The sequence below is a fragment of the Hippopotamus amphibius genome, chromosome 8 (genome assembly GCF_030028045.1).
Source record: "Hippopotamus amphibius kiboko isolate mHipAmp2 chromosome 8, mHipAmp2.hap2, whole genome shotgun sequence".
NCBI classification, from domain to species: domain Eukaryota; kingdom Metazoa; phylum Chordata; class Mammalia; order Artiodactyla; family Hippopotamidae; genus Hippopotamus; species Hippopotamus amphibius.
Window position 1 is genome coordinate 112357871 of NC_080193.1, and position 13571 is coordinate 112371441.

Here is a 13571-nt window from a genome sequence, read left to right on the forward strand (position 1 = left end):
ATACTTAATGTGCTTGCTGGTACATGGCAGTGTAAGCTCAGCACTGTGTCAATTCTAGAGTTAGAGAACTGAGGCAGCCTGTTTCTACAGATTGTAACCATCACAGGGGGAGGAAACTTGCCTCTTAGAGCAGCATTTCCAACACCTAACATACTGCCTGAACACTGTGTGTGTGTGTGTGTGTGTGTGTGTGTGTGTATAAATAGGAAAATCAAAAGAAAAGCAAAACAAAACTCTGAAATTCATGCCCACAGTATATCCCATCAGGCTACCCACTCAGATCCTATGCCCAACCACTCAGAACTCACTGATGCTATTTAAGTCCCCAAAATACTAGGTAAACCAAAAGTTTCAATCTATTGAAAACTTCTGCAGAAGATCCCAGATTCTTAACTAACACAAAATTTTTAAGCCTCGCAATGGCAGTAAGAACTTTTGCAAAGCAAAAACTATAAAACAATATGTGAATAACAGCAGCTCTCTATCCAAAAACCCCTACATACAAGGTAAATGTACTAACACGGCAGTAAGCAGATAATTACATGACAAAGCTCAACATGTAAGGGATACCAAATAAATGACAGTGATGGTTCTGTGGCAGACATATATGGTGGATGTAAAATAAAATTGCACAAGAGACAAAATAAAAATTAAAGCTTCTCTAGTTTTTATTACTTGGCTAAAAATACAGCAATTAGTTTTTTCTCCTTTGTTTCTCCTTTAGGTGAAAAATAAAAAATGTCATACAATGACTGTTATAAAAGCGTACTTTAGTTGAAACACTTCACAAACAGGTAACAGAAAGTTAAGCTCTACTTCCCTCCTCCTGAAAACCATCCACTAACGTCTCTTTCAGGTAAAAAGAGGAAATATTAAGGCAGAAATATTTTATTGGTATGATTAAAGAGGGTTAATAGTATTAGTCAAAAGAACTTTAACAAAATCACTTGTCCCCCAACTTCAAAGGATGTCAATGAAATTCCATTTTGCAGAAAAGGTAACATTTATTCACTTCAATTCAAAGTAGAAACAATATTATTTATTTCATTTCTTTATTTAAGTTATAAACCTTGCGCACAGACCTGGACCCACAGATGCATGTATTCAAAGTTGATTGTAAAATAAATTTCCAACAATAAGCTATATCACATTGAAAAAAAGTTTACACATTAACACTTATGGATTAAAAAACTTTTTAAAGAAAATAAAAGTAGAATGGCAAATGTCAATAACATTAAAAGATATGGAAATGAACATATCAGCAATATGAAGATTTGAAAATGAAAACCCATTTTATGAGTAATTTTGATATAATTTTTAAAGTTACCCCATTTTCAGCCAAAAATTAATTATGATAGGAAAGGATGAAAAAGAATACTCAGGTTTAACAGATTTTGAGTTTTTCAATTAGGATCTTTAGTTTTGAGGGACTATGAGAAAGAACAAAAATAGACCTTGATTGTAGCTCAATATATAATTTATATCACATCATTAATCTCCTTTAATGGAAAAAAGACTTAAATTTTACGTTACCCCCCAAAGGACGAATTGTAATGATCCTTAGTGATGACTCGTGAAAGGCACACACAAAATAATGAAAGGTAGTAATTCTGAGCTAAGGAAAAGTTTAACAAGAGGCTGAAGATCATGATTTCAATTTGGATCTTATAATGGACTGGACCAAACATGAATAGTTAGATTTGCATAACTGATGCTAATATTTCAGCATCGTTCTAATTTTAACAGACACAATGTGAAAGCCAGCAGAGCTTATGTTGAATAAGAGCCAGTCTCTTAAAAGTTCAGGTTCTCACCTATACAAACTTATGGGGAGAAGAGCTTCCTAGGCAAGTTTAAATTTTGAGAGGAAACTGGTACTTTTTCAAAAACATTTAAGTCAACTAAGTCTTTAAAAAAATTAATGCACTTCAAGAACAGCTATATACATTTCCTTCATAAATAAAAAATAAAAATTCCAGAACTATGAAAAAGATTGACGCTGAGGGCAATACACACAACAGAGTAACAAACAAATAAGGAGCCTTATTCTGAAGCTACTCAAAGATCCAAATACCTAAAATAAAAACAACGTGCTGGAATAAAGCTAACCTGAAAAGAAAAAAAAATTTTTTTCCAGAAAACATCTGTTTAGAACTCCAATAATCTTTTCGTTACCTAAAATCTTTTTACTTGTATTTTTTGCCTAATTCCAATGAAATTTATTTTAAAAAGCCAATGGTGCAACATTTATTTTTACATTCACATTTCTGCTACTCTTTAATTTCTTTCAAAGGCTCTGGGGTAATGTTTTATTTTTAGAACTACTGTATAATTGTGACATTCACTTCTAACTTTACTAGTCTTTATAAACATGGCATGTAACTATATACTAGAAAAATACAATTAAGTACTTTTAATAAACACTGGAGGGACAAATAACTTAGTCATATTAACCAATACTGCCAATTATGCTTCTCAATAAAAATAAACAACCAACAAATAAAAGGCTGTCTCAAAAAAACATAAAATAAACCAACCCCATCAAAAAAGAGAGGAAAAAAAAAAAAAGTAAATATGCTAAGAAAGAAAGGTGCTACCTGGAAAAGAAGGTTGGGAAGAACGGGAGTTTGCACCAGATAACCTTTAAGATTACTTTCCAGCTCAACCATGTGATTCTAATAAATTATAAGATTACAGTAAATGAAAGAACATCAAAGATCTTGACAGGCTGAACTATATTTTAAAAATAAATTCTTCAACTGTTTACAGGATATGAATTAAAATTGTAACTAAGGGTTCCAAATGGAATTGCTAGACCAAAGAGATTTTCATTATTATAAACAAAAACACCAGGAATATAAGATAAAACAGAAATTTAAAACTGTCTCAGGTAAGAATTTTTCCTTTCAAAAGCTAAGCCATTCAAATAGACAATTTTAATCATCTGAGACATCAGGACTGAAAATATTTCAGGAAAGTAAATACTCGATGAAATAAAAATCATTATTTTTTAATACTATATCCAGAAAAATCAGGTCCTCAGATACTGAAATTTGGCTTAAAAATAAGTATACCAAGTTGTTCTTTACCACCAAGATTTTAACTAAAATATTTCCAAACTAGTAAATGAAATTTAGAGTTAAAAGTCTAATAATAATAACTGTTACAAGACCAAATGCCAGAATTTGTCATTTCATTACTCTTTTCTATGAGCCTCCAATAATGGACTGCTTACAGAGCCCATCAAAGCACTTGGAATCAAGGATCATTACTTGTTCATTTTTTTATTTAACCAAAACATAACAGTTCCCAGTAAGACGTGTTTTGTAATTTATGCCAAAAATACCACAGACACCACCAAAAAACAATGTGCCAAGTGCTAATTAGTAGCCTATTCATCTTAATCAAAGGTCAAAGGATTAGGAAGCCATTATAAAAGTTTTGATCAACATTGGTTTTACACATTTTATATATCTTAAAAATCTCTATAGCTATAACCTATTAAAATTACTAACTTAGATCTACAATCTACAAAACAGATAAGGTTAACTAAGTCAACCTTAAAATAAATGTCCTTCCTTCCATATGCTCACAAGATATAAATTCAGAATGTTTTAAAACCACAATAGAATCAGTTCATTAAATAAAAGATTTATTATCAGTCTATTCAACATTTTTTTAAATTAAGTACCTTTTCTATTACTCTTTAAGAAGTTAAGGACTCTAAAAAAAGTCAAGTTTTGCCAGTTCTGTTTTATATTGGATAGATTTTGCCCTAGATGACCTTATAGTAGTTTTATAAGCAGAAGTCCACACTAAGTGTAATTTCTAAATTTCTTCAATGTGCATTGCATGGTATTCACATTAATAAACTACTACTGGGGCAGAGAGGGAGAAGAGGAAAAACAGAATCTCTCCTAGTCCAATTAAATTCCCTCTATTTCTAAACAGTGTAGAAAACAAATGTTTTAACTGTGTTACAATTTGAAATAAAAGTGGTTGAATTTGATATACCTGAATGTATGTTCATGTATAATTTTGGCCTTGAAGTCCATTCACTCTGAATAGTCTACTCTGAATAAATCTGAGTAAAAATCTGAGAGATGGGCCATGGTGAATCATAACAAGCCCCATCTCCAACATCTGGTTTTAATTAAATATTACATTTAATATAAAATGGTAAAGAAGGAACTGAACAGAAAGCATGTTACTTTTTTAAAAAATGTATTCTAGCATTTTCAAGACGTCATAGAGAAAAAACAAAATTTTTACAAATGAATAGCAAAGCAGATTCTTAAAACTAAAAATTATGCACAATTTTTGGAATAAAACTTTGCCATAAAGTAAACTGTTCAAACTAAGAAGTACATTAAGTTGACTACAATCCTTTTATATAATAATTTTGGAAACTACTTTAAAGTCAGCTTCCACATGAAATCTGATGTTCTTCCTTTCCCTTTTGCAGAGTTCTTCATTATTATTCTCCTACTCTGACAGTGCTAGTAGTGAATGGGAGCAAAACAGAAACCACAAATCTTCAAAGGTAAATTGAACAAGTAAAATATGTTATATTTTATAAATTCTATGGCAACAAAAATGTTCGAAGTTCTCTAATGACAAAACCTGGATAAGATCGATGAACCATTTTACACGACATACTACTATGCAGAAATAACTGGTGCTGATTTTTAGGCTATGGATGGATAACAGAGATAGATAAATATAAACAGAGACTGACATCTATTAGATATACACACAAACACATACACTGTATATAAATTATTGGGATATAGACTGACAATATCAGTATATATCAGTGGTTCTTTCCACATACATATATGCCTATAAAATTACACTGTCAGACCAAGCTGAGTTAACTCTGTTTCAAATGGATTAAAAACATCAATAACAAAACCCCCAAATGTATCTTTAATAGCAAGTGATCACAAACTTACATACTGAATACACCATGACAATGGAACTCCCTATTTACTAGTCCCAAAACAACTTTATGAAAAAAATCCCACAGATAAATACAAATTCCTGTGAACAACAGCATTTCCCCTTCAAACAGTTCTAAAAACTTCTACAATATATTTGGGACGTCTTCTCTGGATATGAATGGCAGATTTCATCAAACAAAAATTTAAAGTACTATATTTGACTTAACAATGCATATAACTTCATTGTAATCTGGATCATGCTATAGAAATATACTAAGTTCCTTCTGAAAATTAAATTCCTTAAAAGTAGTTAGGGTAATTTCAATATTACAGTTGTTCCACTCAATATAAATTCTACTGAGATTGACAGTTCTATTCTAAAGCAATATTACTCTTCTTTTGATTTTAGCAACATGTTTTTCCTACTCTGGACAAAAGACAGAACAACAATTACATAGTGAATCAGTGATATTCTTCCTCAGAAAGCAGAAAGAACCTGCAAATGGGGTAATGGTTTTTTTTTTTCTTTTCTTAAGTTGTCAAAGGGAAAAAACAACAAAAAAATTGGGAGAAAAGTCTTTATTCAAATACTTCTAGTACAACCAATAGAAAAATGTGCTCCCCGCAAAAAAACCCCACCAATGCTATACTGCATTAAAAAAAAAAAATCAAATGAAGTCTTTGAGTATTTCTATAATTTCTCTTCACAGCAGCCTCAGAATTAACTAAAAATATAAAGCATTTTAATAATATCTTCATAAAGGATGACTTTTTAAGTTAAATTCCAAATATTTGATGTACTTAAAATGCTGAAGTTGCTTTCATAAGAAAAAAAAACAATAAAATCAGCTTAAAATAAATTTATTGTACAATACAAAAAGTAGGCATACTGGAAAATAAAAGGTACATTAATATACAAAGCAAATAAAAGAAAGCTAAATAACACAAATGGTTTAATCCAAACACTAAGATAAAATGCACAACATTCATGCTAAAAATAAAGTATTTCAGAAAGGATATGCATTTCAAATGAAATGTTAATGATGGAAAAAAAAAGAAAAACAAATATGCTAACTTCAAAATGCTTGAATATCAAGAATCAGTAATGGCATTAAACATTAAATCCAACAATACTGGGTACTTTTCAAGAACTTTATTTGAAAAGATATTTAAAATACTGAAAGAATCAAAATAATGTCTTTAAATCTGGCAAAGATTTTCCTGTTTTTGTTTTTTTTTTTAAAGTTTGGGGGCCTAGTCACAATATCCTCCCTCTTCTTCCATTTATACCTTCCTACAAAAGTTTCTGGATGCTCATCCTTAACAAGATTCTATAAACAAAGTAGCTTGGATAACCCTATGCCACTGCTAAATGTATATTTAAGCCTTACCAACATAAAAAAGGCACAAATTAACATAATTTTGAAATCTATACAAATATGGACACAATATGAAACATTAAATTTTCATTTTATAAAGTAAAGCCTACATCCAAATGAAACAGTAAAATGTAACAATTAGAGCATGGGGGGGGGGCCCAAAAATAAAGCCTTTTTTGCAAACTATCAATTAAGACATTCAGTTCCCCCAACCACAACAGCTCTGTGAAACTAACATGAATGACACTGTTCAAAGGTACAGCAGAGGTAAGGCCTTCAGACACACCACTCTCATGTAATTGGCCAAACCAGAAGCATCTAGTTAGGATATGCATCTGCACATCAGAGGAACACTGAATTGGCCATAAAATCTTTGGTAATATCCTCTAAAACTTAATGTATAATTATTTAAATATATGTTTAATACTTCAGTTAGGCCAAAAGGCTTTGACCAAGTTTGGAAGGGAACTTCTTTTCCTAATATCATAGTTCCCAAATTCATATAATCAAGACTTTCTATATCTGTATTTGCACTAGCATCTAAATCATCCAGGAAAAATTTTTTTGCTACACTACGATTACTTTTATAGACTTTATCCTACCATATGTATGCCATGATACTAAGAAACTATCAAGTTCTCTTTCTGACCCTACCCGTGCCTCTCCAAAATCCTGAAGCTGTGGGGAACTGTAGGGAGAACCAGAGAGGAATATGGAGGAAGGAAGAAGTGTGAATAGGTCCTACAAACTTTACAATCACTTTGCCAAGACAGACTTTCAACATTGTGAATTATTTAAAATTAGGTTGTGCAGAATCTATAGTCCTTTTCTTAAAAACAAGTTTTGATTCTCAATATTGCATTTTTATAACCGAACAAAAGGATTCAGATTTAACAGGTATTTTAGTAGCTTACTACTTTCAGACTGAATTCATTTCCTAAGTACTCTAAGAGTTCAAATAAAATAAACTTTGAGATGTTATTATAATTCATCATAAAAGATTCATCAGCATTTGTGAAACTATTATGATATTATTAAAAGCTAAAAACCAAGATTCACCATTCATACTTAAATATAACATAGAAAAAGTTACTTAGTGGATACTATTATTTCATGGATACTACGAAAATAAAATTGGTCAGGTAAACATTTCACTTGAAGACACTCACTGTTTGCTCCTTCTGAGTAACCATTATAGCTTTTTAACAATGAAACACGTCATTATCTTACATCTGAAATTCTTTGGCTGGAATGCTTTCGTAACATAAGACACTCCTGTACATGACATTTCTGACAGAACAAAGGAGTTGCAAAGTGAAAAAGCAAAGACATTTTAAAGTGTTTGATAAAATTTTAAATAAATTTTTTAAAATTTAAAGCCAAAAAGAAAAAATTTAAAGCCAATCTATCACTAAAAATGGCCTAAAATGTTAACTTAAGCTAATTTTATAATCTACTGCTGTATTAAATAATTTGGAATTTATTATGTCTTTTTATTTTTGTATTTAGCACAGACATACTTTCTATTGCCACTGAAGACACCATGTCAGTTTTAAAACTGGAAAAGAAAAAAACAAAATGTGATGAAATTTATGAGTTCAATGTGTGGGTTTCAGAACCAAGAAATTACAAATTGCTGTTACCATTTTAAAATGGGATTATAGACTACATATATAGTTAAAATTTTAATTACATCAAGAAAATTTTAAAGAAAATTTTCCTTTCTTTTTTTAAAATAAAGCAAATTTGCTTTATTTACTTATAAATAATTTTTAAAAGACTGACAAATCCACTTTTTAATCTATTAACTTTACACAAAGATTCAAAAAAAAAAAAAGCTTTATGGCTCCAGCACCCAAGGTTGAGAACACAAAAAACTCAAATAAATATAGTATGCAAAAAAAACTAAAGATGTTTGAAAGGTTAAATGAAGAACATTCTGAAACTAGAACCCATTTCTTTAGCTTTTCTCTCCCAGACTTTCCATTCTATATACTACAGTTGTAGAGATGTCCTCATTTGACTCAGGTGACACTTTTTTCCATACTGTCTCTTTTAAAGCAAGTTCTTGCTGGAGACTTTCATAGTCCAATGGTCCAAAGGAATGCTAGTTGTTCAAGCAACATATATAATTTATTAGTGCACTTGAGTGAAGAAAGGTCCAAGCTATAAAACGGTATTTTTCAATGAATGTCATTAAAATCTGTTAACATTTTCACCCACCACCATCTGATGTTTTGCTCCATGTTACTCATGTTGATGCCTATGGAAGTTTCTATTCTGTCAGCTTTGATAATTCTCATATATTATTAGAAGTCACTTTGATTGGAACTAACGATAGGAAAATTTACTTAGTATGTGTTAAATTTTTTTCTGCTTATTAGTGCTTCATACATATTAGCTTCAAGTCTAGTTAGGTAATTCTACTCTAAACATTTTCCATTTGGGATGCAAAGGAATTTAAACTCAAAACAAGTCCCTTAGTGCAGTGAACAACAAAAAAGACAAAAAAAATCTTGTTCCTGAAATGTAAGTCCTGACTTCTTTAAAAAGGAGTATAGATGTGCAAAAAATATGAAGCCAAACACACTGATAATAAACAAATATTACTTTAAAATAGCAGTATCAGGAAATTGTATTAAACATTTTTTATGGAAAAATATTTCATCTACAGTGACCTATAAAACTTACTATGAAGCTTTGTAAGGTCTCTCACTAATACTATAATCCCTTTCTCATTTATATATCCGTCCACATGAAAATGAACTTCAATTTAAGACTATAACTGACAAATATTAAGAGTAAAAACAGGCCTTCTCTTTATAGCATGTAGCACTTTCCAATTTGTCTTAACATAATCAATTCTTAAAAATATTGCTTAAAATAGCAGAAAAATGAGGAAAAGGAGGAACCCCTGCTCCAAGGCTAACCAGTTTCAATTTAAATAAGTGAGTAATATTTAATATTTACGTACTACTGGTTTAGGATGATAACGTCAATAATTTGTCTACACTCATTTGTTATTAGTAAAGATGTGAGGCCACTAACAACTAAACTAAGTTTTACTTAAACTGGTGAACCTCTTTTTCTCTCTCTTAAAAAAACTACATAATAATCTAAATAAGAATTTTGCTTACCCTTTGATCACCACCTTCTCTTCGAGGATCAAGTTTTTTTGCAAAGTGTCTCAGATTATCATAGTTATGGAAATTACACAGAGATACAAGATCCTGTAATTAAACAAAACAGGTATAAGAAATTGGCTACGCATTGACTATTGTTTTTTCATATTTGAATAAATTACACTAATACTGTCTAACTTAACTACTATTTCATGGAAAGGATCATTGCATGTTAACAAAGCAGCATGAGGCAGCATAGAAGAGCACTGAAATCAGAACGAGAAGACACGGATTCCAGATTTTGGAAACACTGCTTACTAGCATGACCCTAGGATTTAGCCACTCAAATTGTTTAACTTTCGTTTCCTGTAAAATGGGCATTATAATAATAGGCCACATAAAATAATCTTCTATCAGAGAACTATAAAGCAGCACAAAAATATAAAGAAATATTCTGGTTATGATCTATTTTAATCTATAAGGAATCCAATGTCATTCTCTAGTTTTTGTAAAATATAAAAAACTGAAATATAAATTGGAATTTTAATTGAGAAAGTCTGCAGAAAAAATTACAATACTTAGTGCAGACTCTAGGAAGTAGTAAATGTAAATAAAACCAGAAGATAAAATACTAGCAAGACTTGGGTAACAACACACAATACTGAACTAGTTAAGAGTAGTAATAATTTTAAATTGCAGTACTTATTTCCTAAACAAAAAACAAAAAACACTTTTAAAGGTAGTTTATGGATAAAGATATTCAACCATGCAGACTAAAGATGACAGTATAACTATAATAACCTTTCATTTATGTTGGGGTTTAAATGACTTCTCCAGAGCTTCTGGAAACTGAAAACTAATTACAACCATGAAAATGTAATTTGTAATTTATGAGGATGATTATATGGGAGCTGTCTGGTAGAGGCAATTTAAAGCTCCTTTATGAACACTTCCATGGCTACCAAGTAACAGACAGACTGGCAGTGAGAGTGCCAACAAACAATAAACTGTGGAAATTAGTGAAAAGGTAAAATCAGCAGATGGCTCAACTTATATGGTCATTATTTTCATTACGAAAATATGCTTACGTGACAGAAGTGAATTCCCTTAACACTGTTGCCCATCTTGTCCAGAGGAGGAGACCAGCACATCATACCCATGACATTGGGGACAACTAAAAGAATGCCCCCAGCAACTCCAGATTTTGCAGGAAGACCAACCTGAAAATAATTTGAAAAACTGAACATTCATGTTAACATTTTAAAATAAGAAAAGTTATGTCCAACAATAAGGGAACTGGTTATACTATGGTATATATCCATATAGTAGAATTTCAACATTAAAAAATGTTGTAGATAAGTATTTATCAAAATGTTTATAATATAGTAAATGAAAAGACAGTTATAAAACAGTTGGAATATATTTAAATACAGAAAAAATTCTGAAAGATATACTCTAAGGAATTAAAGCAGATTACATCTAAGTTGTGGGCCTATGCACATTTTTATTTTATTCTTTTTGACTATATTTTCTAATTGTTCTATAATGAATATATATTGCTTTTAAGTATGAAGCTATTTTCAAAAAATATTTTATGACTAAAACAATGAGAAATTATCTCTTAGAAAACTTTGTGGCATACTGGCAGAGAAATTCTAAAGAACAGAGATAAGATGGTACTAATTCAAATTAATCCTCTTCAAAACATTTAAGCTTACATTATGTAAAATTTGACAACAATTATGGTAAAAGACAAAATTAATGTTATCAGGACAGTGTTCATTAATGGCTTACTAACCATTCAGACCTCTTCGCAGAAATAAACTTGCACAAAAGTAGCAAAACAAAAAATAATCACCTGAATGGGACCTACCAATTTACAAGGAATATCAGGGACAAAGGAAGGGATGTAATGAGCAAAATCAAAACTCTGAGCAACTGTATAAGAAAAAAAATGACCCAGTTTTTTCAACCAAAAATAACAAGAAAAAAGAGGTTAAGGGAGGGATTATAGATTTAAAAAAATAATAATAGAGACATGACCAGTCACAATGTATGGTCCTTATTTGCAACCTAAGTGAAACAAATTGTAAAATAATAATTAAGATAACCCAGATAATCTGAATATTGACTAAATATTTTTTAAATTTATTTTATTGAAATACAGTTGATTTATATTTTCTGTTGTACAGCAAAGCGACTCAGTTATACATACATATATTCTTTTCCATTACTGACTAAATATTTTGATGATATTAAAGATTAAAATTCTATTTAGATTTTTATATGTAATAATGGTGCTGTGGATTTTTTACAGTCCTTATCATTTAGAAGTACATACTGACCTATGAAAAGTGGGGGGAAGTAGGTGTCATATAGATGAAACAAGGTTGGTCATGTATTGGTAATTACTTAAGTTGAGTGATGGGTAACTTTATTTTTTTTTAATTGAAGTATAATTTACAATGTTGTGTTTCAGGTATACAGCAAAGTAATTCAGTTATATGTATACATATATATGTGTATATTCTGGATTCTTTTCCCTTATATGTTATTACAAAATACTGAGTAGGGTTCCTTGTGCTATACAGTAGGTCCTTGTTAGTTATCTGTGTTATATATAGTAGTGTGTACATGTTAATCCCAAATTCCTAATTTATCACCCACCCCCTTCCCCTTTGGTAACCATAAGTTTGTTTCCTATATCTGTGGGCTCTATTTCTGTTTTGTATATTATTTCATTTGCATCCTTTTTTTTTAGATTCCGCTCAAGTGATATCATATGATATCTGTCTCTCTGTAACTTTAAATGCATCTATCTTTCTATGTTTAAAATTTTCAAAATAAATTTTTAGGGCATTATGACTCAATACAGAATGAAATAAGAAAAGTCTAACATTTCACAAGTCGCAAATGCACAACAGAGCTTAAAGGAGTATATTTTTGTTAAGTTTTAACTTTAATATACTTTAAGTCCTTTAAAACACCTACGGCTGTAACCAAAGATGTTAAACATCACAGTTAGGCACTCTTTCTGAACTTAAAGAATTCCTGAGGTACATAATCACCATAATATTAAAAAGTAAAGTCTGTACTAAGCATGCACAATGAAATGCCTTAAAAATAAAAGTGATAACGTTCTATAAATTAAACTTCAAGTTCTTAATAACATGTAGTAGACTGCTTAACTCTTTCTTACCAATTTTGTAACAAATTAACCTTGAAAACAAGCGTCTCTCTCAAAAATTAATGTACAGCTCTAAAAGCTGTGTTCAAATTGCATTTTTAAAAGAGCTACTCCAGACTAGTTTCCTGCCAGAGAAATTAAGATTAAACAACTACTTACGTGGAAAGCAAACTGCCCCGAGAAATCATACATGCCACAGGAATGCATCAAACTGAGTGTGTTTCGAACTGCTTCAGGACTCAGTACTCTTTCACCAGTAATTGGGCAGAAGCCACCATTAGCCAGTGTTGCTGCCATCACACTAGCTGATTCACAAGTTACTTCAATGGAGCATAGCTAAAAGGAAGAAAAAACTAAATTCTGAAGATTTAGGCCCACGTTATTTTTAGTAGTACAGCTGACCTTTAAGATAATTTATTTTATCTGGTATTTCATACAGATCTGAACTATTGCTTCCAAAGGGATAACTTGATGACATTATAAAGACTTAAAGTTGAACAATGTTCTATCCCCTTTAAGGTTTATCCTAATTTCCCTAGTTATTCAGTCTTTTAATGGCAGAACTAGGATAGGAAGAGCCAGCCCCTATGCACTAAGATTTGTAATTGCCTCATGTGACATTCAAACTTGCTTAAATATTAATGCTTTCTGTAGGATACACGAACATAATTATTTTTTAAATCAACTGGGAAAAAAGAGCCATGATCTATTTTTAAAATAAAGCAACATACACCAGTATTATGATAGTTAGCATGTACACGAGGAATTGCTACTTTAAGAAAAAATGCCTGACATCTTGCCTATAACAAAGCTCAGCATCCCCATATGGCAACATGCAAAGGACTACAGGAAAAAATCTAAGACAGTTCTAGCCTGCATGCTCCGTGTGCCTAAACCAAAATGTTACATTTTAAACCATTTATTAACATTCAAATAGTTA

General features: G+C 30.7%; 1 protein-coding gene across 7 annotated transcripts in view; it reads right to left on the reverse strand.

Annotated features, from left to right (window-relative positions):
* Window positions 1–13571, reverse strand: part of GLS (glutaminase) — an 80499-nt gene that overhangs the window by 25864 nt on the left and 41064 nt on the right. For 6 of the 7 annotated variants that reach the window (XR_009055193.1, XM_057746713.1, XM_057746712.1 and 3 more), the window contains 3 exons: window positions 12791–12967; window positions 10533–10664; window positions 9460–9552 (listed from right to left, as the gene is read on the reverse strand). Coding sequence is in view for 6 of the 7 variants with exons in the window: in XM_057746713.1 (XP_057602696.1) it covers window positions 9460–9552; window positions 10533–10664; window positions 12791–12967 (402 nt within the window). In the remaining variant the exon portion in view is untranslated. Of the gene's footprint in view, window positions 1–984; window positions 8430–9459; window positions 9553–10532; window positions 10665–12790; window positions 12968–13571 lie in introns of those variants that run through there. The other variant, XM_057746716.1, reaches the window with a different exon arrangement.